Source organism: Doryrhamphus excisus, chromosome 13 (assembly GCF_030265055.1).
Source record: "Doryrhamphus excisus isolate RoL2022-K1 chromosome 13, RoL_Dexc_1.0, whole genome shotgun sequence".
Taxonomy (NCBI): Eukaryota; Metazoa; Chordata; class Actinopteri; order Syngnathiformes; family Syngnathidae; genus Doryrhamphus; species Doryrhamphus excisus.
In genome coordinates this window covers 16674227-16701305 of record NC_080478.1, presented here as the reverse complement: position 1 = coordinate 16701305, position 27079 = coordinate 16674227, and the positions used below count along the sequence as shown (strand labels likewise).

The 27079-nt window shown below is 42.2% G+C and overlaps 1 protein-coding gene across 6 annotated transcripts; it reads right to left on the bottom strand.

The window, feature by feature from the left end:
* Positions 1-1687: 1687 nt before the first annotated feature.
* Positions 1688-21064, bottom strand: slc35f4 (solute carrier family 35 member F4). Of its 6 annotated transcripts, none has more exons than XM_058090483.1 (7): positions 10048-10273; positions 6783-7083; positions 5278-5497; positions 5083-5208; positions 4810-5002; positions 4612-4701; positions 1688-3106 (listed from the first exon to the last, which is right to left on the bottom strand). In XM_058090483.1, exons 1-7 carry the CDS (start codon positions 10121-10123, stop codon positions 2856-2858), a joined length of 1257 nt encoding a protein of 418 aa, XP_057946466.1. In that variant the 5' UTR covers positions 10124-10273; the 3' UTR covers positions 1688-2855. The 6 variants fall into 6 exon arrangements, with proteins under 6 accessions (XP_057946466.1, XP_057946470.1, XP_057946464.1 ...); XM_058090481.1 differs by lacking the exon at positions 10048-10273 and adding an exon at positions 20722-21064 and having other exon boundaries at positions 1690-3106; XM_058090484.1 differs by lacking the exon at positions 10048-10273 and having other exon boundaries at positions 1690-3106; positions 6783-6872; positions 6944-7083.
* Between the last annotated feature and the right edge of the window lie 6015 nt (positions 21065-27079).

Genomic DNA, 27079 nt, shown 5'->3' with positions numbered 1-27079 from the left:
CTGCAACGGCACTTTCATCAGATCTGCTGGGACGAGAAGTGCTCTCACTTGGAGCTCTCATATTCTCCTTTTCTTCCGCCCTGGTTATCTTTGTTTTTTTCTGTGAGCTCTTCAATGTTCCCCTCAACCTCAAATTAATAATTCATGCTATAGATGCACTTCGGCCTGTCCATACCTCTATCTGCGTGGGTCCCATTGTGGAAAACTGGAGGACGTCCATGAATTCATACCAGTTGTAAACTTTTTGGACCCTTCCTGTAAAGGGCACTATACACACAAACACGGGACATTGAAAGGTGGATGAAAGTTTTCTTTTCTGCTAAGAAAAAAAATGGAAAAGTTAATAGCAAAAAGAAATTAATAAGACAACAGCAAAAATGGGAAAAAAGAGCAAAAACTGAAGTTCATACAGCATTTCAAGCATACTCACTCTCTTCAAAATGGCATCAAAAATGCATGTGTGTTTGTTATCCATAACATACATGGCTGCCCATACCATGACCCCCACTGCCACCGTGCATTGATGGTGATTTGAATGCACAGAGATACTGTAGCGAGAGCCTCAGGGCCATTGTTGGGGGTTTTGCACCCATCCGGACCACCCCAAATACACTTAAACTGCACATTATGACGTGGCCTTTTTTAAACCTAAAGCATACCTGTGCAATAATCATGCACATCATCTTGATATGCTACACCTGTGGATGGATTATGAATTCTCACTAACAATGGGTTAGAGAATATTTAAGAGAAATAGGCCTTTTGTGTAGGAAGCGTTTTAGATCTCAGTTCAGCTTGTGAAAAATGTGAGCCAAAACAAAAGTGTTGTGTTATTTACATGTTGTACGTGTTGATTCACAAAATATCAAAGTGGAACTCTTTTTATTTTAATTTTGGTCCTCTCCGAAGAACGCTTGGACACCCTTGGTTTAGTTAGTGACCTAACTAAATCATTTTTATATTCAGGTAAAGCATTGTTCAAGCACCGCTGGGCATAATCCATCCATGATTTTATTTTACACATTCTTATTATGGTGATGTTTCCGTAGCAACACTCCCCACAGGTTAATGTGCATCTGAGAGCTAAATGCATGAGAGAACCTGATGGTTTCTGCACCCCCTTCACTCATCATGGAGCCTACATGGCTAAAAACAGATGTACTTTATAGTTATTTATTTATCACTTGGAGAAACTGTAAAAATAATTCAAGCTGTCTTACCTTCTTTCTACAATTTCTGAAGCGCTTTGCCATTATTATTTTTATTATTATTATCAGTAGCATTTATGTAAATGCAATAGTGAGCTATTGCATTTCCGGTATTTTTATACAAATGTATAAATATTTAGTTTTACTCCCATTTTTCATGAGCTGAACTTGTTGTAAGTCCACAAAAGGCCAAATTCCCCCAAATATTGTATAACTAAATCTGTTAGTAGGAACTTAATCACAATAAAAGGGAGCAAGTCTTTGTTAAATGAAAGTGCATTAATTTATTCCCAACTGTCAATTATCTTCATTTCATAGCCTGTCTAATTGGTGTTGTTGCTTCCAGTATTGTATGTATGTTCCATATTTTTTCATCCAATCAGATAAAAGCTAGTTTATGTTACCGTATCAATGTTATCTGCACAGGGCCTTCAGAATTAGTACTGCTGGCCCATGTCACATTTAGCACTATTAGCAATGGGCTGTTTTTCTAAGTGGTTAGCATGTAGGACACAGAGACAGGAGATCGGGAAGACCTGGGTTCGAGTCTCCGTGTGGGGTTTGCATGTTCTCCTGGTTCCTCCCACATTCCAAAAACATGCTAGGTTAATTAGCGACTCCAAATTGTCCATAGGTATGAATGTGAGTGTGAATGGTTGTTTGTCTATATGTGCCCTGTGATTGGCTGGCCACCAGTCCAGGGTGTACCCTGCCTCTCGCAGGAAGACAGCTGGGATAAGCTCCAGCATACCTCGTGAGGATAAGGGGTATGCTCGAGCCTATCCCAGCTGGCTTTGGGTGAGATGCGGGGTTCACCCTGGACTGGTATTTGAAATAATCTCTGCTGATTAATACTCTATGAATACTGATTAATATTAGTACTTTCTTTTGTATGCACTCACCCACAGTGAATGCAGACTTAAAGGAAAACTGCACTTTTGGGGGGAATTTTGTCCATTATTCGCAATCCTTATGTGAGACGCACACTTTCTCTTTTCTCTGTATTCTAAAGATATAAAAAATAGGCAGCTGAGAATGGGTTGGGTTTAGAGACGCATAATGGGACACAGCTATTCCACTAATAAAGCCATTTGAAAAAAATCTCCAAATTAAAATAAATGCATTTTTAACCAAGCTCCATTAACTTTGTTATTGTCGGCGCTAACACCAAAGATGTACTTTTCTAGCCTTGCAACATCTCGCTACACCACACCAAATAAGGTTCTTTTTTTTTTATTAAAAAGAAACAAAAGATGCTGTACATTATGAGTGGAATAACTGTTGTAATCTTTCTTATATGTAATGCAGTTCTTCAAGACTTAAATAAATAAATACATGTATTACTCCATCGTTAAATACATACGTATGTTATAAGCCAGACTGTCCCTGCCAGGATTTATATTCACAGAATACATTCTACAGAGCAGAGCAGGGCTGAGGCCAGTCAGCGTGCGAGGGGCTGAGTGTGGCAGGTTTACCAAGAAAGTAAATAACACTTTCCACCATTTTCATTTGCAAAACTCATAAATATGCCTCTCGTAGTGCGCCAGGTGCAGCTGGAGACAACGATGTATCCCCCAATACATTTGTGGTTTACAATCCATCCTGTCTTCCTCCATTTGGTGCCCCTCTTCGTGGAGTTAGACCTCACAGAGGAGTTCCTAAGGGAAGGGAAACGGCACCATTGGCTCGACTGCGACTTCTCGTGTGCACGCTGGAATCCGTGAGTTCCTCGCCGTGCTCTTCCGACTTCTTATCGGCGATGTTGGCCAGGAATCGCAATGTAACCGAGTCCCACTCCTCTGGAAGCAGCAAGAGCAGGAAGCCCAGGCAAATGACGCAAGTGGCAGCCAGACGCACCACGCTGAAGATCACCTCATGCTTGAGAACATCTACAGCTGTGGTAAGCAACGACAGAGGGGCAGTGAGTTAGGGAACAAAACAAATTAGTTACATTTTTGTACTGGGATGAGTGAAAAAATGCACAAGTGATCCACTTTATCCTCTGTGGGATGCTTGGTTAAAGCTAAGAGGTGGTCTGGAGGTATTTAGTGTTACCATGGCAATCTTGCCATTTGGGGTGTGTTGAGAAACACTGGTGATTGTGTTACCAGGGCGGGAGAGGTGTTTGTCATCGTGGCCGCTATTGCATGAGACCACAACCATTTTAATTGCCTCAGACAAGGAAGCTACGCTTTTATTGTGGTTTGATTGTTAGTGTCCAGTATTATGCAAAAACTACACATTGTGTACTTTACCTCATCCATTATAACTGGTAAATGGGAATGTGTGTGTAAAGTGTAAGATATGTCATTTTAAATCATTTAATAAGTAGCTACTACTTGTATCGTTTACAGCAAGCAAAACAACAAAGCTGTGGTCCCCCCATATTTTTTTATAGCAGCTTATAAATTGTACATTTAATAATTTAGTATGAGAAAGTTTCGGAAAAATAATTGATCTTAAATTTGAATGATATACCAATTTCTTTTCTCTCTGAGTCATGCGTGACCAGGCTGCATGAACGGAGTGCGGCCAGCGCATTTTGCAATTTTTATAAGCAGCGCAGTCCAGCGCAGCTTCGGCGCACCCGTGCCTCCTTCCCCTGCCACCGACGCAAATCCAACATATTTAATGGTTTGGCATGCTGTGGTTTCTATTACGATAACTGATACTATTCATTCATTCATTTTCTACCGCTTGTCCTCACAAGGGTCGCGGTGGGTGCTGGAGCCTATCCCACATAGACAAACAACCATTCACACTCACATTCATACCTATGGACAATTTGGAGTCGCCAATTAACCTAGCATGTTTTTGGAATGTGGGAGGAAACCGGAGTACCCGGAGAAAGCCCACACAAAACTCCACACAGAGATGGTCAAGAGTGGAATTGAACTTGGGTCACCTAGCTGCGAGGCCTGCACACTAACCACTCAACCACCGTGTAGCCTGTTTCATCCCTTATTATTCATTCATTCATTTTCTACATATTATCCTCACTAAGGTTTCGGGTATGCTGGAGCCTATCCCAGCTGTCTGTACACCCTGGAATGGTTGCCAGCCAATCACAGGGCACATATAGACAAACAACCATTCACACTCACATTCATACCTATGGACAATTTGGAGTCTCCAATTATCCTAGCATGTTTTTGGAATGTGGGAGGAAACAGGAGAACACGCAAACCCCACACGGAGAATAGAACCCAGGTCTTCACGATCTCCTGACTGTGTGTCCTACATGCTAACCACTTGCATGGGAAGAACATGCAAACTCCACACAGAGATGGCCGAGGTTGGGATTGAACTCAGGTCTCCTAGCTGTGAGGTCTGCACGCTAACCACTCGCCCGCCGTGCAATAACTGATACTATTAATGAGTGAATGTACAGAAAGTGTACCTGCATTTCCAGGCACACTGAGTAGCGTTCCTATGGATATGAGAATAGGGTATGTGAGCACCACACCAACATGAACCAGGATGTTGAACACTGTAGAAGACAAAACGGAAAGTATGGATGGTAATTAGAACGTAGATGTTTTTTGTATGTATCGTGTACTACTCCTACTGCGTAACCCATTGTGGGTACTATACTCACCAAGCCACAGTCCTGCTAGACCGCATAGGTACCCCCAGGGAAGCGAGGACAGTGAACCCCATTGCTCTACTTTGGTGAAATACAGGATGAGGGGCACACAGGAGATGAAGATGAGGTTGAAGAAGCCCATGGTGGAAAGAAAATGAGCCACCTCGCCGAGATTGGCACTGCCCAGAAACATCTTGAACAGCACCTGGATGGCCGGAAGACAAAACTCTACAGTCAACACAGTAATGGCTTCAAAAAATGGCTTCATGTGGTTGGCGGTCTCACTTTATACAGAGCTGATGTTGAAGCCGAGCCCACAGCTAATGCCACGCCAACAAAGGAATCACCATGGAAACCATCAGCATACGCCATCATGACGATACCTGTGATGGCCATGATGGCAGCCACAATCTAAAGAGATAGTAAATGATACATTTTACTATCTGCATGTCTTGTCTGAAGTAATCATACCGTACATACCCGCACACCCATGAAGCGGTCCTTGAGGACAATCCAGGACAAAAGAAAGACAAAGGCCTTGTGGCAGCAGTAAAGGGCGGAGACATCAGTGGCGGTCAGCTTTTTCAAGGCCAAAAGGTACAAGTAGTTTGTCAACGTCCACAGGATGGAAAAAGGTGCGGTCCTCTTGACAAAAAGCTTCAGAGTCATGCCCTCTTCGCCAAACAGCTTACTGCACTCTCTGTGGAAAGATACAGTCGATCTTAAATGGTTTGCAGATATAAAGTACTTTTCAGATGAAGGGCTCTAATTTGTGTGAGCAGCGCAGTCCGGCGCAGCTCGGCACACCCACGCTTCCTTCCCCTTGCCACCGGCGCAAGTGGCAAAGAGGGACGAAAGAATACGTGTGAAGAAGCTTTTTTCAGGCGGAGTTTTCACTTCTAAAATGTTGATATGAGATGGAGAAGCCATTTTAAATTGGCTGCGCTAATTGGTGCGCTGGACGAAATTAACATTGCTTTGTGTGCGCCACAAAATTAGGCCCTGAAGTATGTCTTAAATTGGAAATGTTCATCCATTCAACCCAAACATTTGTGAATTCAAAGGTCATGGGTCACAATCTGTATCCTACGTAATCCCTTCCGTGTTTTTAATGGGGTCGATGCCCCCCCTGGTCTCGCATTCTTCCTCACCAAACTCAACCAACCATAGCTTTGCTTTAAATTTGTGTGAGGCATATTAAGGGTTTAAACCTGGATTGTGTTGCTAGTGAAAAATGGCAAGAGAAGCAAGACAGGGGTCCGGATCTGAGTCTAATCTAATAATTGGATTAATTAATCTACTGATTAATGTAGGGGCGGCACGGCGGTCTAGTGGTTAGCGCGCAGACCTCACAGCTAGGAGACCAGGGTTCAATTCCACCCTTGGCCATCTCTGTGTGGAGTTTGCATGTTCTCCCCGTGCATATGTGGGTTTTCTCCGGGTTTCTCGCACATTCCAAAAACATGCTAGGTTAATTGGCGACTCCAAATTGTCCATAGGTATGAATGTGAGTGTGAATGGTTGTTTGTCTATATGTGCCCTGTGATTGGCTGGCGACCAGTCCAGGGTGTACCCCGCGTCTCGCCCAAAGACAGCTGGGATAGGCTCCAGCAGCGACCCTCGTGAGGATAAACGGTAGAAAATGAATGAATGATTAATGTTGAAATAAATATAAACAAAAAATAATCTAATAAAAATTAGTTTGTGGTCTCGGAACGTAACGCCTGAAAAAGCAGGGATCGACTGTACTGTACTGAACCCGTTTAGGGTCACGTGCACGCTGGAGCCTATCCTCGCTGGCTTTGCGTGGTAGGCGGACTACACCCTGCCACACCATTATTGACCCATCAAGTTTATACTGCTTCTCTTGTGCAGGAATTGAACCCTACCCCAGTGGAACAGTGGACAACTCACTGGTCATATTAATGAAATTGATGAAAGCCAACCAACGGTTCATGTTGCTTTAAATTCAAACACTGAATCACCTGAATTTTTGAATGGGTGTTTGCTTCTCCCTTGTCATCAGCACATGTCCAAAGTAGTAGATAGGAAAGAAGAGAATATTCCAGTTGCTGCTGAACCAGGAGATGAAGAAAGGACAGGAGAATGACTGGAAGGTCAGCTTGACCACCTGAGTGGTACCCACCCAGGAGGAAGAGACACACAGCACCATCAGCAGACCAGCTAGCACCTTCAGCACTGTGCTGGTGCATGTTTGGTACGACCGGCTTTCTCCACTTGTCTCACTGCCTGGCGTCTCAGCGTGAGACTCCAAACCATCCTCTCCTATCGGAAAGACAAATAACACAGTTTTTTAACACATTCTGACACTCCAACAAATACTACTCCTGTAGTTTGGTTTCACGTGTGCAGAACATAAATTTTCATATCTACACAAAACTGACATGTTTGTTCTTAACAACAACCAAGTTGTAGTCAAATGCTATTCATGATAAAACTTTTATGTTAATATTAACTAATGCAAAAAACTGAGCGTTGTCTGAGTGTGTGGAGGTGTGTGTAGGGTTGTGGGTAAAAAAAAAAAGTACTGCAGCTCTAAATCCAGCAGAGGGTGCTGTTTTACAAGTCAATATACTCAATATTATGCAGCAGGAAGATGCTTTGACAAGATGTGATGTTGTGTAGTTGTGCATTTTGTAAGTATTTATATATGTCGTACATCAGGGGTGGGCAAATGTTTTGACACGTGGGCCGCATTGCTTTAACAAAATGTATGGGGGGGCCAGACTATATATTTTACATGTAAACAGTCCAGTATTGTATCTGTAAAAATGTGTCCCTTTTTTTTACTAGCACTTTGTAAACAGCAGACCACCTCAAATAAACAAATTAATAAAAAAGCTACTTAAACCATCAAAAGGTTGGCTTAAGCCATGTTGCCAGGTTGTATGTTAAGTTGAAATGAAAAACTTTTGAAAGAGCGGGCAGGCCGTAATCAAACACTTGGTGGGCCGGATGTGGCCCCCGGGCCGTAGTTTGCCCACCCCTGTCGTACATGGATGCAAGTTACAGGTTCACAATATAAAACTAATACATCTATAAAATCTAACAGGTAATCAAAGTAGTTGATTGAATCCCCCAAATATGAAAATAAGTAGTACAGAATTTTACACATTTGTAGGCAGAATACATGACCCCCATATACTGTATTTTTAGTGAAAAACTGCCAACACAAGCCGGCTATGTAGAACACACAGGAAAGAGAAAAACACGCAATATTGTCTCACATAGGGATTATGGATGATGGAAATATTTAACATTTCAAGCTAATATTTTGAGTGACATTTGTGACAAATGAATGACTGACAAATGAATGACAAAAGAAGGTATATACATGAACACAGGACTGTATGTGGTATGTGGATGCATAGGCAGACAAGTTCAGGCACACATCCTTTACTTTTCTGCATGCACTGATCAATTTACACCAGGGCAGGAAATCAAAGATGACTGCCGACTGCCGGAGTTGTCTTTGCCAGCTCAGCATGTGATGCTAGAATCTCCCTTCTACCATAGCACAGCATCTCAGGGGCGCTCATTAATGCATCTATGGAGTTTTTTTTTTTTTAATCGATAAGGAGTAGAGCACTGGGAGTACAGCCACTGACAAAGCTGAGCGGAATGAAAGTGGATTGCTGTAAATCTTTTTTGAGATATCCAATCTGTATCAGGTATATTATTGAATTTAGTGTGGCACAATAACATATACTAGATATTGTATGTAAATGAAAGATTACATTGTCAATTTAATGTCTCAAACAAAGTTAAGCATCAACTATTAAACATAGGAAAGTTGATCAACTGTAGAAAATGCTTTAATATGTCCTAACTTGCGGCACGGTGGCCTCACAGCTAGGAGACCTGGGTTCAATTCCACCCTCGGCCATCTCTGTGTGGAGTTTGCATGTTCTCCCCGTGCATGCGTGGGTTTTCTCCGGGTACTCTGGTTTCCTCCCACATTCCAAAAACATGCTAGGTTGATTGGCCACTCCAAATTGTCCATAGGTATGAATGTGAGTGTGAATGGTTGTTTGTCTATATGTGCCCTGTGATTGGCTGGCGACCGGTCCAGGGTGTACCCCGCCTCCAGCACCCCCGCGACCCTCGTGAGGAAAAGCGGTAGAAAATTAATGTCCTAACTTATAAATTTCGGGAATTTGTGAAAGGGATTTGTTGCCATTCTATTCTGCAAGAGTGGATCAGCTTCGGTCTTCTTCTTGTCTGCTTCTTTTCATCCTCCAAGCAAAAAAAAAAATCATTTGTGTTTGGCACTACAGAGAAAATCTAAAGCTTTTAGTGTTGGATACGGGAGCTTCAGTCCTGAGGTATAAAAGCCACTACAGGCTGATCTGGAGCCAAGATGCGGTAATATTAAAAGTCCGCTATTCCCCTGCCTCAGAGAAAACGGCTCTCATGGCCAACATTTTCTTTTCACACGAGGCCGTGTTACTGACAGGAAACCAGTCTCTGCTGTAGCATTACAAAACACTATTTCAATATAAACTCAAAGAAACTCCGTCCACATCAACAAATCACATCCCAGTGTCGGCCATATTTACTCTTTATTGTCGTCACTATAGCGGAAGACGTCATTCAAAGCACTAACCTGATTCAATCCCACCAAGCATCCCCGACTATGCTGCATAGTACCATTCATTACAAGCTCACAGTTAATGGACCTCTTCGGTGACGCAGTATACGCTACTTCAACTCAACATTTCAATCTGGTGTGTGTTTTATCGTGACATTGATGGATGGACACCCGCTGAAGCTCGCAGTCATGTGCTGCCTTGATAAGTCGTCTTAAGGAGATGCTGGGGTGCTCATGATGCTTACAGAAAGAGGATTAAGGGTATCTTATTGCAATCTGAAACAAAGGTAAGATATACAGATTAGATGATGGCTTTAGGAGAAGTTTGAGGTTCTTAAGGATCGGGATGCGTATTGTCGTGGAGGGTAGAAGTGCTCAACCCGACGGAAAGGACAAGTGAGCACAACTTGCTGATGTGTTTTTTTTTTTTTTACATCCAGTCTGGGCGGTCCATATGCATGCAGAGCTTCTCCCGACAAAGATAAAAAAAAAGGTGTGTTCTTGTGTACTCCTATACATCTTTGCTATATGTAAAGTTGAAAAGTGCACATAATGCCTCAATCTAAGCAACTAAATGTGCATGTGGCATACAGTTCACTTAGCCAACATGAAAGTACAAGATAAAGGCATGTAGTTACCTTCAGAGATGGGGCAGGTCAGGACCTGAGTGCTGTAGGAGCTGAGAGGAGCCACTCGGGCAGAGTGCTTCTTCATCCTCCACTGGGGGCCACAACACACTGTCCTTCCCTGGGAAGTCTATGTATGTGTGTGTGTGTGTGTGTGTGTGTGTGTGTGTGAGTGAGTGTCAATGTGCACACTCAGCAGTTCTTCATCCTTGCTCCGTTCATCCTTACTCCTCCGCTTCTTCTTCACGCACTTCACTTATCCCCCCCACCACTACCACCGCCGTCGCCACCCACCACCACCACCCCCACCTCACCTGCCTGTCAACTCTTCTTCCCAGTACTCCAGTCCGGAGTCCTACACTCTTCCTCCTCCTCTAGCTGGATAGTAGTGACACAGCTGCACCCGCTACTGTTGCAATGTCATGTCGTGATCCAACGCCGCCGCCGCCGCCGCCGCTGTCTCCAAGGGAGACTGAGCTTCAAGTGTGTGTGGCATGGCACAATCAATCTCCTCAACTCACTCTATCCTCGCCACCACCCCCACCTCGTTTCTCTCAGTCCAACTCCCTCCACCCCCCTCCCCTCCTCTTTTGCTCCACAAATCAGCGGCTTTGTTTGGAAGGTAACCAAGCAGCCCGGGCTAATTATTCTCGCGCTTGCTCATCTCCTCATACGTCCTTCTTTCTACCTGAGCAGGCTTCTCTTCTCCTTACTGTCTCCTGCTTCACAGCCATGTCGTCACATTTCTGGGTGTCACTTTTCCTGCATGGAACATCTCCTTCTCTTGACAACGATACAGTACTATACAACATATCGTTGTATGCCAATGTTTAACACTGCTAGCTTGGCATGCGCAATATATTTTTTTTAATGCTAACAACAACTTCCTGCTTCCTGCTTCTCAAGACAGATACTGAAAACTTACTTTCAGGGTGCTATAATGGTGATGCTAATGGGGTTTGATGCCAAGTTCATTCATTCATTCATTTTCTACCGCTTATCCTCATGAGGGTCGTGGGGGTGCTGGAGCCTATCCCAGCTGTCTTTGGTTGAGAGGCGGGGTACACCCTGGACTGGTGGCCAGCCAATCACAGGGCACATATAGTGCAGAATAAGAAGAGTAAGAATGGGGACTGTTAGGCTACAGCAGGGGTGTCCAAACTTTTTCTACAGAGGGTTGCACACAGAAATACTGAAGGATGTCAGGATTTGATACATTAAATATGCCAATATAGATCAATATATGCTAAGGTATCTGAACAAAACATTCATTTGAGGGTCGCGGGGGGTGCTGGAGCCTATCCCAGCTGTCTTGAGACGAGAGGCGGGGTGCACACCCTGGACTGGTCGCCAGCCAATCACAGGGCACATATAGACAAACAACCATTCACACTCACATTCATACCTATGGACAATTTGGAGTTGCCAATTAACCTAGCATGTTTTTGGAATGTGGGAGAAAAACCCACGCATGCACGGGGGAGAACATGCAAACTCCACACAGAGATGGCCGAGGGTGGAATTGAACTCGGGTCTCCTAGCTCAGTGATTTTCAACAACTGTCCCGCGGCACACAAGTGAGGAATTATTCAATATCACTTTTTTTAATTAACATGTATTAATAATTCTCTGCAAATAGTATGTCATTGTCGCGTGTCATTGGTGTAAAGACTGGCAGAGCAATGTAATATTCGTCCGTGTGGCAACACTAGCTGATTGCCTCGTTCCTCTAATAGACTTAATGTTGTAACATTGTTGGTTAAATTAGTATGCGGATCAAAAGGATCTGCTGTGGTGAGTCCGTAATCAGGAAAAAACTGAAAGAAGCAAATAATATTGGTTATTGGTGTCCCGCAAGATTTTTCCAACGTAAGAAATGTGCCGTGGCTCAAAAAAGGTTGAAAAACACTCTCCTAGCTGGATCACTTGGCCGCCATCCAGCCTTGATGCCAAGTTACATCACACAAACAACCATTAAAACCACAAATCTAGTGATAACCCAATACCTTTGTAGAGTACTGTACATAAGACTCTTTGTCAATCCAGTGAGTGCATTAGCTGCTCTTACTATTCAGATGATCCTCTTACCGCACCTACACCTCTCACTAAATGAACCCAAGTTTACGTACTTGCAAGCTTGCGGCCGTATGTCGAGTCAGGACATTTAACAGTAATATTATCTTTGTCGTCTCACTCTTTATAGGTAAGAAGAAGCAGAAAAAAGACAAATAGGTGATGACGAGATGGTAAAGTAAGCTAGTCTACTCATTCGATTACACATATCGAATGTGTTGCTAAATACAAGGATGAAGAGTCTTGAACCAGTCATGATGTGCTATATATATATATATATATATATATATATATATATATATATATATATATATATATATATATATATATATATATATATATATATATATATATATATATATATATATATATATATATATATATATATATATATATATATATATATACGTATATATATATATATACGTATATATATATATATCACTATATTGACACTTACTATGGTACCCATTATGTCATTGGATGGTCATATCACTTCGTACTTTGTTACAAGGTGTATTATTAAAAAACAAACAAACAAACAAACAAAAACCTTAAATTGTATTATGGAAAGCAGGAAGTGAACAAATGTAACAGTTACTGATTGTAAAAGTACCAGATGGAGGGGTAGGATTTAATAAGCTTTGCTTCTTCCTACTCCTTTTGGACATGTGGAACTGTGAACTGATTATGTGATGCATTCAATTGTAATCTGATGCATGTTCAAATGAAATAAAACCATTACCATTACCATTACCATTACCATTACCATTACCATTACCATTACCATTACCATTACCATTACCATTACCATTACCATATGTACACACATACGCACACTATAGTCTATCCATTTGACTAAGGTTTTAGATGAAGTTTTAGCTGAGGTCAGTATTATACACAAAGTGCATTTGTGCTGTTGAACGCATCCACTGTTATTGATCTGATTCACCTCTCCCTCTCTTCATTCACTCTCTACCTCGCTTCACCACAGCTGACAGCATCCTGCGGCTGCTTACTGACGAAGCAGCTCTTTCCCACCATACGTTCCGTCCGTTTACACAAGACAGAGTAAAGTCCTAGTCCAGCAAACAGCAGCAGAGGCTAATGTTAGCTGCTCCTCTTCACACACACACCATTTATTTTCTATGCCGCTTATCAGGGGAATGCTGGAGCCTATCTCAGCTGGCTTTTTTTCACCAGCTCGGTAGTCCCAGACTTACAGCGTTGGTTTTAATATGGATATATTTAAATAAAAGAAAAAATGCTGCAGACATTTCCAAGCTCCTGGGGCCATTGTGCACCATTCCAATCCCCCCTGGGGAGGCCCCAGCCCTGACCCCCTTAGACGGCGAAGAAGTGGAGCGGTTGGGAGTCAGTGCAAGGTGACATCTTTCCAGCAACTATACGTAATTGTAGTTATAATATACTTTGTGTAGGATCGACCTTTGTGCCAAGATTCAGTTACTAAAGTTGAGTAATGCTCATAATAATAAATAATTACCTCAACAAGAGCATCCAGCTGGTGCATCATATATCTCTGTCAAGGCTTAAACATTTGTCACTTGTGAATTCAATGTTTAATCCACTAAAAAAATGACTAGAAAGTTTCATAATTTTTAATAATACAATCAATGTGTCCATTTGCAAAATGGAAGCATCCTTAATTGGAAGAATAACTAGCCTAAAAAACTGTAGGCAGACATTACGGAAATACAAATAAGCAAACCCAGTCTAATTATGTTATGCTGCAAATGTAAATAGTTGACATTTAGAAATTAGTCATACAAAGTGTGAATAGTACTACAATTGCGTGTGTACAAGTGCACTATTATCTGCCGTGTCTATGCAGGACTTTTACTGTTTACGGTCAAATTTCAAATTGAATGAAACGCTTATTGTCTGGTGGCAGGTCAGTTCAGGTCATGTGATTGATCCTTGTCTAGGAAAGCCCTCAGGTCCTACTATTTCTGGCTGTGGTGTATCTACCAGAAGACAACACCACATTACTACACTGGCCAAGATACAAAATACGTATATGCAGAGACAAAGTAAACAAACAGTATAGCAGGAGAAAACTCTAATTTGACTTGATAGAACCACTGGAGGTGGTCGAGTGGTTAGCACGCAGACCTCACAGCTAGGAGACCAGGATTCAATTCCGTGCATGCGTGGGTTTTCTCCGGGGACTACGGTTTCCTCCCACATTCCAAAAACATGCTAGGTTAATTGGCGACTCCAAATTGTCCATAGGTATGAATGTGAGTGTGAATGGTTGTTTGTCTATATGTGCCCTGTGATTGGCTGGCCACCAGTCCAGGGTTTACCCTCTCGCTCGAAGACAGCTGGGATAGGCTCCAGCACCCCTGCGACCCTCGTGAGGAAAAGCGGTAGAAAATGAATGAATGAATGAAAACCACTCGAGGTGGTGGAGTGGTTAGCGCGCAGACCTCACAGCTAGGAGACCAGGGTTCAATTCCACTCTCGGCCATCTCTACGTATGTGGAGTTTGCATGTTCTCCCCGTGCATGCGTGGGTTTTCTCCAGGTACTCCGGTTTCCTCCCACATTCCAAAAACATGCTAGGTTAATTGGCGACTCCAAATTGTCCATAGGTATGAATGTGAGTGTGAATGGTTGTTTGTCTATATGTGCCCTGTGATTGGCTGGCCACCAGTCCAGGGTTTACCCTCTCGCTCGAAGACAGCTGGGATAGGCTCCAGCACCCCTGCGACCCTCGTGAGGAAAAGCGGTAGAAAATGAATGAATGAATGAAAACCACTCGAGGTGGTGGAGTGGTTAGCGCGCAGACCTCACAGCTAGGAGACCAGGGTTCAATTCCACTCTCGGCCATCTCTACGTATGTGGAGTTTGCATGTTCTCCCCGTGCATGCGTGGGTTTTCTCCAGGTACTCCGGTTTCCTCCCACATTCCAAAAACATGCTAGGTTAATTGGCGACTCCAAATTGTCCATAGGTATGAATGTGAGTGTGAATGGTTGTTTGTCTATATGTGCCCTGTGATTGGCTGGCCACCAGTCCAGGGTTTACCCTCTCGCTCGAAGACAGCTGGGATAGGCTCCAGCACCCCTGCGACCCTCGTGAGGAAAAGCGGTAGAAAATGAATGAATGAATGAAAACCACTCGAGGTGGTGGAGTGGTTAGCGCGCAGACCTCACAGCTAGGAGACCAGGGTTCAATTCCACTCTCAGCCATCTCTACGTATGTGGAGGTAGGTATGAATGTGAGTGTGAATGGTTGTTTGTCTATATGTGCCCTGTGATTGGCTGGCCACCAGTCCAGGGTATACAGCTGGGATAGGCTCCAGCAGCAGAAAATGAATGAATGAATGAAAACCACTGGAAATAAATATTTTTTGTCTCCTCAGGAGGTCGGTTATTAAATTACCATTAGCCAAGTTCTGGCATCGCAGCAACATGCACAGCATCAAGCCTTTTTGATTGCAATGAGGTTTTACAGTCGTAGCTAGAAGGCATATTTCAGCAACCCGTCTGAAAAAGTGATATCGCCGTAATATATTTCCGCACTTAGTGTATCTCATGTGATCTCAACAACGCAGGAGTCAAGATCTGCTAAATAAACCGTAATACTGCAGCCATTAACAAGACTGAAGGTTTGCGCCAAGCACGGCTGAAGCTATAGTGTTTGTTCTAGTGTAAGCAGAGGATAGGAGGATGGATCCCGTGAGATGAGGGTCGCTTAAAAATAGACCTGCTGATGAGTGGAGACAAAAGCTAGACAGAGAGGGACGGGAAAAAAACCATTCAGTCAGCAAAGCCCAGGTTGCTAATCGCTATCAGATTAAGAGCGAGTGCCTCGAGCACAGGCACTAATGTCCAAATATTAGTCAAGGGGACTGGAAAGTTGGCAAGGTAGTTGCTCTATTAAATGTACAGCGTATGACTTTATTTCACCATAAAATGACTTTTAAGTTACTTTTCAATGTCGAATCAATAATTCTCCATCCGTTATGACCTTGTATAACCTCCCAAGATAAACTTGCAACCGAGTGGACATCGCGATGTCGCGATGATGACGTGTCACAGATCAAAGCAGCATAAAATAAAGCATTCACCCTCTTTACCTCCATAGCAACGGCTGCACTCCCATCTACTGACGCACTCAGCCCTTTTAGGCCTTATTGTCATTTAGATTTACACTCCTCAGTCCTGCAAGGCTTTGTCTGTCTTCATCGCCTCTCCGTCACTGAAATATTATTCATTTAATGGAGATAGTTTGATAATTATTGCTGTTTTTTCAGCACACAGACTACACGGTCTCACTTGGGTACCAAGGTAGAGATGTTTCTCCTCTCACTCGGCTCTTGGAACTATGGGATATGAGGACGCCTAGTGGTGAACACTAAAACAGCACAGACCCTGCATGCCGGTTGCATAGGACATCAGCAGCATACCCAGACTCATCCACAGTGACAGTTAAACATTTTATGCATTTTTGACAATCAAATACAAACAAAATAACTGAAACTTGAAACGGTTGCATTCTGTCTTTGTCAAATAAACGTCAGTTTAAATGTATCCCAGTTTTGTATGAATCGGTTGAAAATGTTTCACTGAAATCAAGCCCCAGTTTTCGTACACTGTCTTGTTTTTTTTGGAGAATATTGCACTTAAACTAGTAGTTTTTTCCACAAATATTTCCCCAAACAAAGCACTTTACATGTTGCTGAAACAATGTGTAATTCTTTTAATGAGTGTCATTGCTAAATAACCCACCATGGGGCCGAAGAAAACACTCTCAGTTTTGATCTCTGACAGGAAGTACAGGAAGTCTGAATCAATTATAAGTCATTTATAATTATTTTGTATTGTTTTCTGCATGTAAAGCTATAGTTATTCTCTAGAAATTGTGTTTTTGTTAATATTTTTCTGTGTCTGGAATGGATTAATCGGATTTACATTATATTACAACAGACATTAGCGCAACAAGCAAAACTAATTACTTGACTACTACTTCTGTAGTACACCACGGGCAGATTTGGCTGCCGTGTTAGTAACCAGGATCCAGACACAGTCCACTATGAAGATAGCCTCGGCACACTGTTGAGTGATTCCCTGCTCGAATAGACATTTTTCAAGCCCCCCCCCCAAAAAAAACAAAAAAATGGACAGGTATGTGTCTTTGTCTTTCGTATTGATGACCGAGACCTACCCAGGTCAATTGCACACCAGCATGATGGACTTTCTCCTCCATTGCATACTATGCTCTACGCTCTATTGCATGTATAAAACCTGCATTATGTATTATGCCAATGCTAATTTTATTTTTATTTCATTTTTCATACATGAATAAATATACATTATGCGTATATTGCATATACTGAAGTGCTGCAGCACAGTGGTTTGGAATCACTGCATTAAAGGGCATGGAAAGTCCGTTTATGGGTACTTCTGTGCTCATGGAGTTCACAGGGGCACTGTTAAGCAGGACGTGATACTCAGGCCTGCCCATAAAAAACTATTCTATTGTACCCACATAGCATATAAATGTTATTTTAATTACAGAAAACATTCCTCAGACGTGACGTTGGAGCCCGAAGAGGTGTACAGCAACATATGGACACAATGCACAGAATGGTAAGTAACACTGGACCCGTTATGCAAGGTGTTTTCACTGATTCTCAGGGGGGGATGTGGAGGTTAACAGAACTCCAGGAGTCATTCAGGCAAAGCTCACATTCGGTTTGACACTAGGCTAGATATAAATAACTCCGAGAGAGCAGGCATGGATGCCAGTTAGTTGAAAGTGGCTGCATGACCATGCCGAATCTTTGGGGCAGAAAGTGTGCATTATTTTGCTGTTTACTCTTGGAGTCATTGACTGAACTGCACTTGAACACACCATGCAGGTAGCATTCTAATTTGTATGCAATCACATTACTGAGCTGTATACCTATCATTTGTCCTGCATTAGGCCTGTTCAGCCAGCAGGGAGTGTACCATCACAACAGTGTTGATCCCTTTTTAATTTAGCTTTTTTTTTTTTTAAAGCAAATCACTTTAATGGTTTTTCCAGGAGACGCTGAGGAGGCATTTACTGTACTGGATTGTCGTGTGGGACAGCAGGAGCCAAACAGAATATGCCTTTTCAAGTTAGTTCCATTTCTATTCCTCTTGTGCACATGTTTGGGGCTTGGCAATTAGTGCAAGTCGCTTGTTAAAAGCTACATTGACTTTGCCTCACAACAAGATTTCGCCATAATGTACCACAGCATGGTCACCGAATGTAGTACAGAAGCCCCTCAGAGGCAAACTCTTCTTCTACACAGATGGCAAGTGGCAATAATAACAAAACGCCAACAGGGTCTTACTAAATATACCATCATGCCAAAGGCAGGGCAGAATGAGCCCAGTATTCTGTTCATGTGATTTGTGTATGGAAACTGATGCTTATTGACAATTTGGTAAACTATACTCATTTGCATAAAAAAACTTTTTTTTTAACTAAGAGGCATATGCCCCTGTACATAATTAATTCATGCAGGCTACTTCTCACTAACAACAGTACACTTAATAGCTTTGCAAGTAGAGCGCCTTGAGGAATACATTCTGTTGACTTTAAAATGGCTTGATGAATAGGCGGGGGCTGCACAGATGGCATATCATATCGGAAAATCTAACATGTTTTTCCCAAATCAAATAACCCCCCCTCTTAGCTTGCAGACGTGTGTGGCCTTTTATAAGGCTTGCTATGGGGGGCCATTATGATGCACACCTGCTCCTTACACCTGAAATTACAGCACATACGACATGTCATCATTCATCTTCCTCGACTGTGGAATGAATTGCCACAGTGGGGCAGTGTATCGGGAATAATACTGTCTGAATATGCTGCTATTCATGTAATCTTATTTAAAATTCACTCAAAATGGAATACTGTGAGGAACGCGCCTCCTGGTGTTTATTTAGTGTTATTACAATGTATTAGCCGGAATGAAGAATCATGTAGGATGCATGTGGAGGAACGATTCCACATCTGTGGCTAATGGAACCCCGCTATCATCTCCGCACTGCTCCAGTAACAACCGCATTGACAGTCAGTGCCTATAAACCTCGCATTGCTTACAACCTCAAAGTGGCTCATTATCGGAATTGTTTCAGAGCTGTTTTGGGTGCTCCTTGTTAATCAGTTAACCCTCTCAAGAGATTAACCTGAATGGGTGGATATCTACCCAAATGAAAGTGTGATTGCATCCATGATTAATCTACTGCAACCGGTAGGACACACATAATGAGCAAAAGACTAATTTCCTTTTCCTTGTCTTATATGGAAACATTCTATTCATGTTCTTAAGTGAATCTGCATATTTACATTTCCCTTATGTGTATTATGCACAAAAAGGAGTATGCAGTATTGGATTTGTAGCTGATTAAATAATGTGGAGCTGAGCTTTTATGTAACAGTCAGGGTGAGATGTTTGGGAGCTTGCGTGCAAAGTCCAATTCATTTGGGGTGATGCCTTTCAGCTCCTGAAACATGGCTTCTCATATGGAGTGAATACACAAGACCAAGGTAAAAGGCCTTGTATTATTATTTAGTTATTTGGTTGTTGTTACAATGTGACTGACAGTCAATATCAACATCTGGAGCATCATTCCCAGAACAAAGTGCACCATCATCGCACATCACATATATTCAATGCCTGGATTTGCAGTGTCAGCAAAAGCTCCAATATTGCACCACCAATCAAACACAAGGTGGACAAATTGAAAAAAAAACATGCATGTTGTGTCATATCTCAATGTCAGGTGTGTGTGTGGGGGGGTGGGGGGGTGGGGGGGGGGAGCAAGCAATCATGCATCATGGAGAGAGCCTCTCTATATTTCTATATCGCCATATGGACAATGAATCACGTTAATGAAACCTATATGGCGAGGCTGCCATAGGAAGACATCAATGACTGATCTGAGCTGCATCAGCCTGCACATTCCATATTTAATAACTTTGGTTCATGGCATTCAACACTCATACACCGGACCGATTAATCCTCAAATTGATCACCATTTCTATAGATGAATAGATATGACCTTTAGCAAGAGGATTCTCATTATATGGGAAGATTAATTCCTGGATTATGAATCAATTAGTCATCTCACAAGAGTGTAGTGTACAGTTATGTTATGGAATATGCATGGACCAATATACAGTAGTATAGCATGGCATGAGATAAGATAAGATAAGTAGTACTACAGTTTTCATGAGTTTATGGGAGATAAATGGATCAGTATAATGTAGTATAGTACAAGATAAGTAGTACTATTGTTGTCATGAGTTTATGGGAGATGAATGGATCAGTATAATGTAGTATAGGATAAGTAGTACTATTGTTATCATGTCATAGTATAGCATGGAATATGAATGGATCAACAATGTAGTGTCACACTGTATAGTGAGCTTTTGGAAGATGAATGGATCAATATAATATAGACTATGAATGGATCTACAGTATAAAGTATATTAACTCAATCAATAAAGTACTCTTGTATATGATTGCAAATCATTGTACAGGCTACGTTTTCATGACTATACCCGCAAAATGTTTATTTGCTGATAGTTTGTAAGCTGATACTCACTCCTGTGACTAGAGTACCCCGGGTTGTAGCCGTAGTAGCCGGTGATCCTCAGGATGCGGTCCTCGATGTCGTGCACCCCGTTGACTGTCACTTTGGGGCCGCCGCTGTCCACGAAGACGCCGCAACCGGAGCCCCCACTCGGCGTCGTTTTGCCCGGCAAGTGTGTGTTCTTGTCTTTCAGGGGCTCCGACCCGGCGCAAGGATGCTCCACAATACTCTCCGTACTGGTCATGATTCGGTGTGGAAAAGAGCAGGGACGAAGAGATAAAAAAAAACACACCAAGAATCAACAATTAGAACAGCTGGAAGCACGTTAACATTTTTTTCCACTGACGCTCCTGAACGTTACAGACGGTGTGCTTGTCCCAGCTCGACGCGTGGGACAAACCAGAACCACTAGGGGGCGTGTTACTACTGTCACATGTCTTGGAATTCTATTATCAGCTTCCAGGCAGCAGTGATTCTGTGATTGTGATTCTGAAAACAATCACACTTGTTGTCACCACATCTCTGTCTAAGAATATTGACAGGTGTATTGTCTCATATTCTCACTATTATACACTTAACTGCAATAATGATTGACAGAAATAAAAGTCAGGTGTATCAGTGACGACATAGCCGAGGATAAAGGGATTAGTGGGTGTATATTTGATCTGACCTCAATATACAAAGAAATACATCATCTAATATGCATCCATGTATTGCCTACAGCTGATTGCCTACAGCTGATCCGGACCTGGAATCTATCCCAGCTGACTACACCCTGTGCTGCTCGCCAGGCTGCAGCATGGTAATGGTAATGGTAATGGTAATGGTAATGGTAATGGTAATGGTAATGGTAATGGTAATGGTAATGGTAATGGTAATGGTAATGGTTTTATTTCATTTAAACATGCATCAGATTACAATTGAATGCATCACATAATCAGTTCACAGTTCCACATGTCCAAAAGGAGTAGGAAGAAGCAAAGCTTATTAAATCCTACCCCTCCATCTGGTACTTTTACAATCAGTAACTGTTACATTTGTTCACTTCCTGCTTTCCTAATATAATAACAAAAATTTAATTTAATTTAATTTAATTTAATTTAATTTAATTTAATTTAATTTAATTTAATTTAATTTAATTTAATTTTATTTTATTTTATTTTATTTTATTTTATTTTATTTTATTTTATTTTATTTTATTTTTGTATTTATTATTATTTTTTATTTATGTATTTATTTTTGGTCACGTACCGAAGTACAAGGTGATATGACCATCCAATGACATAATGGGTACCATAGTAACCATCAATATAGTGATATATATATATATATATAGCACATCATGACTGGTTCAAGACTCTTCATCCTTGTATTTATCAAACATCAACTGCTTGTATTGTTTCTTGAATTGGCTCATCGTTGTGCATTGTTTGAGGTCCTTACTCAATCCATTCCATAGTTTGATTCCACATACTGAAATGCTATGGCTTTTTAACGTAGTCCTAGCATATAAGTGTTTCTAATGTACTTCTTCCCTGAGATCATATTTCTCCTCTCTTGTAGAGAAGTATTGGATGACATTTTTAGGTAATTGGTTATTTTTAGCCTTATAGCCTTTTAGCATCCATTCCCTTTCACTCTCCATCATCTCAGTTATGTTTCAGTTTACTGCTCATGATTAAATATGAATGTGATTCAGAGAAAAAACAAATGTAGAACATGTTTGTCTCACACATCGGTTCACAGCTTCTAAATGTGACTTTAGGTCACACTTATTTTGGACTACACTAAAGTAACACTTGAATTAGACAAGTGAATTAAATGTTTACATTTCAAATCTTAACAAAACATCTCCCAGAAGTGCTTATTTTGCATGTAAGGCTAGGACAGTCAATAGCATGAATGCTTTTGTCCGCCAGGAAGTGCTGACACATCCTATCCACATTGTCATGCACCAGAAGACACCCTGTGGCCCACTGCACCAACAAATGGCCTGACAATGGCTCTGAGGATCTCATCCTTGAAATTAATTGCAGTCTGGGTCTATTCAGCCCAGATCATTACTGATCCGCAACCAAAACCAATCATGCTGGAGGATGTTGTATAGGTAGCAGAACGTTCTCTGCAATGTCTTCATGTCCGTGCTCGCCAGCTCTCATTTGTAAAGCGAACAGGATGCCAATGGCGAATCTGCCAATTGTGTTGTTTGGCAAACTGCATGTGTTGGGCTGGAATCACAGGCCCCACTTGGGGACACAATGCCCCCATGACACATTCATACAGTTTCTGACAGTTTGGGGCAAAACATGCACACATGGAGTTTGCTGGAAAACTTGCAGTGCACCTGCTGCTGTGTTGTCATCCTCCTCTTCTGGCGTGTCGGCCTGTCTCACATCTCTTCCACGCTTTTGTCAGTGTTCTATAGAACGCAAAGCAATTTTGTAGACATGTGTATGGGGGGCTCAGAGGTGAGGGGGACACAACCGGATTGACCTCGGGGCGGAGAAGCACCACACACATGTACACAAATACACAGGTGTGCACAAAGTCAGGCATAGATTCAAATGTTATTTGTATGTAAATGACACTTCTCATATTGAAAGAAATGGCTAACATGTTAACAAATTACAGTGGCACATGAACACGGACCCGGCACGGTGAACTAGTGGTTAGCGCCAGGAGACCAGGGTTCAATTCCACCCTCAGCCATCTCTGTGTGGAGTTTACATGTTCTCCCCGTGCATGCGTGGGTTTTCTCCGGTTTCCTCCCACATTCCAAAAACATGCTAGGTTAATTGTCCATAGGTATGAATGTGAGTGTGAATGGTTGTTTGTCTATATGTGCCCTGTGATTGGCTGGCCACCAGTCCAGGGTCTACCCCGCATCTCGCCCAAAGACAGCTGGGATAGGCTCCAGCACCCCCGCGACCCTCGTGAGGATAAGTGGTAGAAAATGAATGAATGAAAAAATGAACACGGACCCCCATCATGGCCATCTAACACAACACTTGGCGCTCATAGTTTGACAGCAGGGACAAGCAATCAAAAAACAGGGTGGCCAATCAATGGGCTTATGGGAGGTCGAAAGGGAAACAGACTTCAGTGGCCGCTTAGTCTTAGTGCTTGGCCCATTTCAATGTAATATAGTATAACATTGTTTTTAGATGGTAAAAAGTGCAGGGGGCATATTCACCCTGTCCTCCAAATTAATGTATGTCCATAGGTGAGGTTACTGGAAAAATGCAAAACTAGCTGAAAATCACCCAGAAACGATATCTGTTTTTTTTTTTTTAACTGGGGTGGTTGATATACATGGCAGAAAATAACTGAAAAGGACTGGGCTAAAGAAAGTGAATGCCAGCAAATAATGTGAGAAACTCTATTGAATTGGATCTCGGTTCTCATCAAAAATAAGTTCCATATTCATCTTTTTATAATTATTCATTCATTAATTTTCTACCACTTATCCTCACGAGGGTTGCGGGGGTGCTGGAGCCTATCCCAGCTGTTTTTGGGCGAGAGGCGGGGTACACCCTGGACTGGTCGCCAGCCAATCACAGGGCACATATAGACAAACAACCATTCACACTCACATTCATACCTATGGACAATTTGGAGTCACCAATTAACCTAGCATGTTTTTGGAATGTGGGAGGAAACCGGAGTACCCGGAGAAAACCCACACATGCATGGAACGAACATGCAAACTCCACACAAAGATGCCAGAGGGTGGACTCGAACTCAGGCATCCTAGTTGTGTGGGCCATTTTTAGAATTACACTGTATAAAATGTATTTTTTTTAGGTGTCTGGAACGGATTCAATGGATTTACATTATACAAAAAATTCCATTGTATTTGTTAAACTGTAGAAAAAAGTTTTGCACATGTTCGTTTTCCAAGTTGTGCTCATTACTTTGAAGTAATGCTGATATAAATGAAGGAACCATCTGTTTTCCCAGCTGGCCACAGGTTTTGGGGGGGCTGGCACTCCACTGACTGCATCCCCCGGCTTGTCGATGTTGCCCATAAAACGAGGCTCCAAATCCAACAACACAAGATGCTGTACTTGAATGTCTCTCTGATGCGCCTCCTTCCAAGTCCTCCACTTTGTGTGTGTGAAATTGATTCCCGGTGTGTCTTCTTTCTGCATTGTTGTGCAGTCACACGCTGAGGTTTATGATGCCCTTGGATGCAGACTACTTCCTCCTCTTTTCTTACGTAGTCAACCAATCTCCACCTTGTGTTCCTTTGTTTCAGTTTGTTTGGGCTTCAAAGCACTTATCTCACATATTCAGTCAGGGAGGGAGGGGGCAGATTTGCGGCTACAACAATTGCCCAGAAAGTTTTGCCTCATCTTTTGAAAATTTATTACCGGACACTTTCTTAAAAGCTTTTGCAGCAGTTTTCCTCCATCGCCTACATTATATTGTATTGCTTTGCATTCAATTTTTATCATTCATGCATTAAATGTGTTGGTTTCTAACTTTGATGTCTGAGTTATTTTCTATCAAATGCTATCAAATCTATCATATCACTCTATATCTATATCTATCAAAATCAAATAGTTTAAGCATGAGCATGTTCTTAATGCATATTTACTGCAAGGCACTGAGAGAAAGTCTCCTTCGAGTCGAGTGATCCATAAAGAAATCATTCAGTCCTTGCAGCAATATCTTAAAAGCTATCATAAAAAAAAAAAATCCATCCTCACATCCTCTTTAATATCACCTCTAATTGCCCCCCAGCAATAAGAGCGCAATGAGGCTGGCTGCGATCTCAGACAACACTATTAACATTCAGAGCATCCTCAGATACAAATCGTCTGTGAATGATGAACTGTCAAAAAAAAAAAAAAGACTGTGCTTGTTAGAAGCAAAACATTTCCCTTTATCGTATTATCATTCTAGTGACAGGAGATTTGTTTTGTTCCTGTGTAGTGGTGCTTATTCCATGTATCTCGTGCAAAAACTATTTTTAGATCCCGGCTTTGTATTTATACTGTATATTATGCTATTATATGGTTTTGATGATTGAAACTGTGATCATTTGCTTAATTACGATGCCCCCCCTTGGCTCTCATGTGTCCCCACTCCATCATCCTTTGCCTAATAGAGGCTAAGAAGAGACAATGTGTCCCGTGCGACTTCATCCCAGGCACACAAGCCCCCCCACAGACACTCAGCAAGTCACCTTAGAGATCAGTGACTGAGTCCCCAGCCACCAGGAGCATAAATATTCAATATGCACTAAAGATAACCTGGATAGTGCAGCAGGGAGTAAGAATGGGGACTGTTTGGCTACAGCAGGGGTGTCCAAACTTTTTCTATAGAGGGTTGCATGCAGAAATACTGAAGGATGTCAGGATTTGATACATTAAATATGCAAATATAGGTTAATATATGCTAGGTTTCTGAACAAAACATTCATTTATTCATTCATTTTCTACCGCTTATCCTCACGACGGTCGCAGGGGGTGCTGGAGCCTATCCCAGCTGTCTTGAGGCAAGAGGCGGGGTACACCCTGGACTGGTTAGTCTAAATTGTCCATAGGTAGGACTGGCAACCAGTCCAGGAAGTCAGCTGGTAAAGGCTCCAGCTCATCCTTGACCCTGAATATTCATTCATTCATTTTCTACTGCGGGGGTGCTGGAGCCTATCCCAGCTGTCTTCAGGCGAGAGGCAGGGTACACCCTGGACTGGTGGTCAGCCAATCACAGGGCACATATAGACAAACAACCATTCACACTCACATTCATACCTATGGACAATTTGGAGTCGCCAATTAACCTAGCGGGGGTGCTGGAGCCTATCCCAGCTGTCTTCGGGCGAGAGTCGGGGTACACCCTGGGCTGGTCGCCAGCCAATCACAGTGCACATATAGACAAACAACCATTCAAACTCACATTCATACCTATGGACAATTTGGAGTCGCCAATTAACCTAGCATGTTTCATTTTCTACCGCGGGGGGTGCTGGAGCCTATCCCAGCTGTCTTCAGGCGAGAGGCAGGGTACACCCTGGACTGGTGGCCAGCCAATCACAGGGCACATATAGACAAACAACCATTCACACTCACATTCATACCTATGGACAATTTGGAGTCGCCAATTAACCTAGCATGTTTTTAGAATGTGGGGGGAATCGAACTCGAGTGTCCTATCTGTGTGGCCTGCGTGGTAACCACTGTAGGTAAAATTAGTTTAATATCTGATCGCATATCTCATTAATACTGATTTAGGTTTATCTTTAGAATACAACAAGGGCCAATAAAAACAAAATGTCATATGACATGTTCACCTGCAAAGGTCATACTGTATGTGAAACATTGCTAAATATTTAATATTATGTTTGTGTTTAGTGATAATGCAT

Excerpts from the sequence above, each read along its gene's own strand:
- slc35f4 (XM_058090481.1), bottom strand. The coding sequence starts at position 20,953 with ATGACCAGTACGGAGAGTATTGTGGAGCATCCTTGCGCCGGGTCGGAG. Across the intron at positions 7,084-20,721 it reads GGGGTACTCTAGTCACAGGA|GAGAGGATGGTTTGGAGTCT; the intron begins GTGAGTATCAGC and ends TCTTTCCGATAG. Across the intron at positions 5,498-6,782 it reads ACACCCATTCAAAAATTCAG|AGAGTGCAGTAAGCTGTTTG; the intron begins GTGATTCAGTGT and ends ATCTTTCCACAG.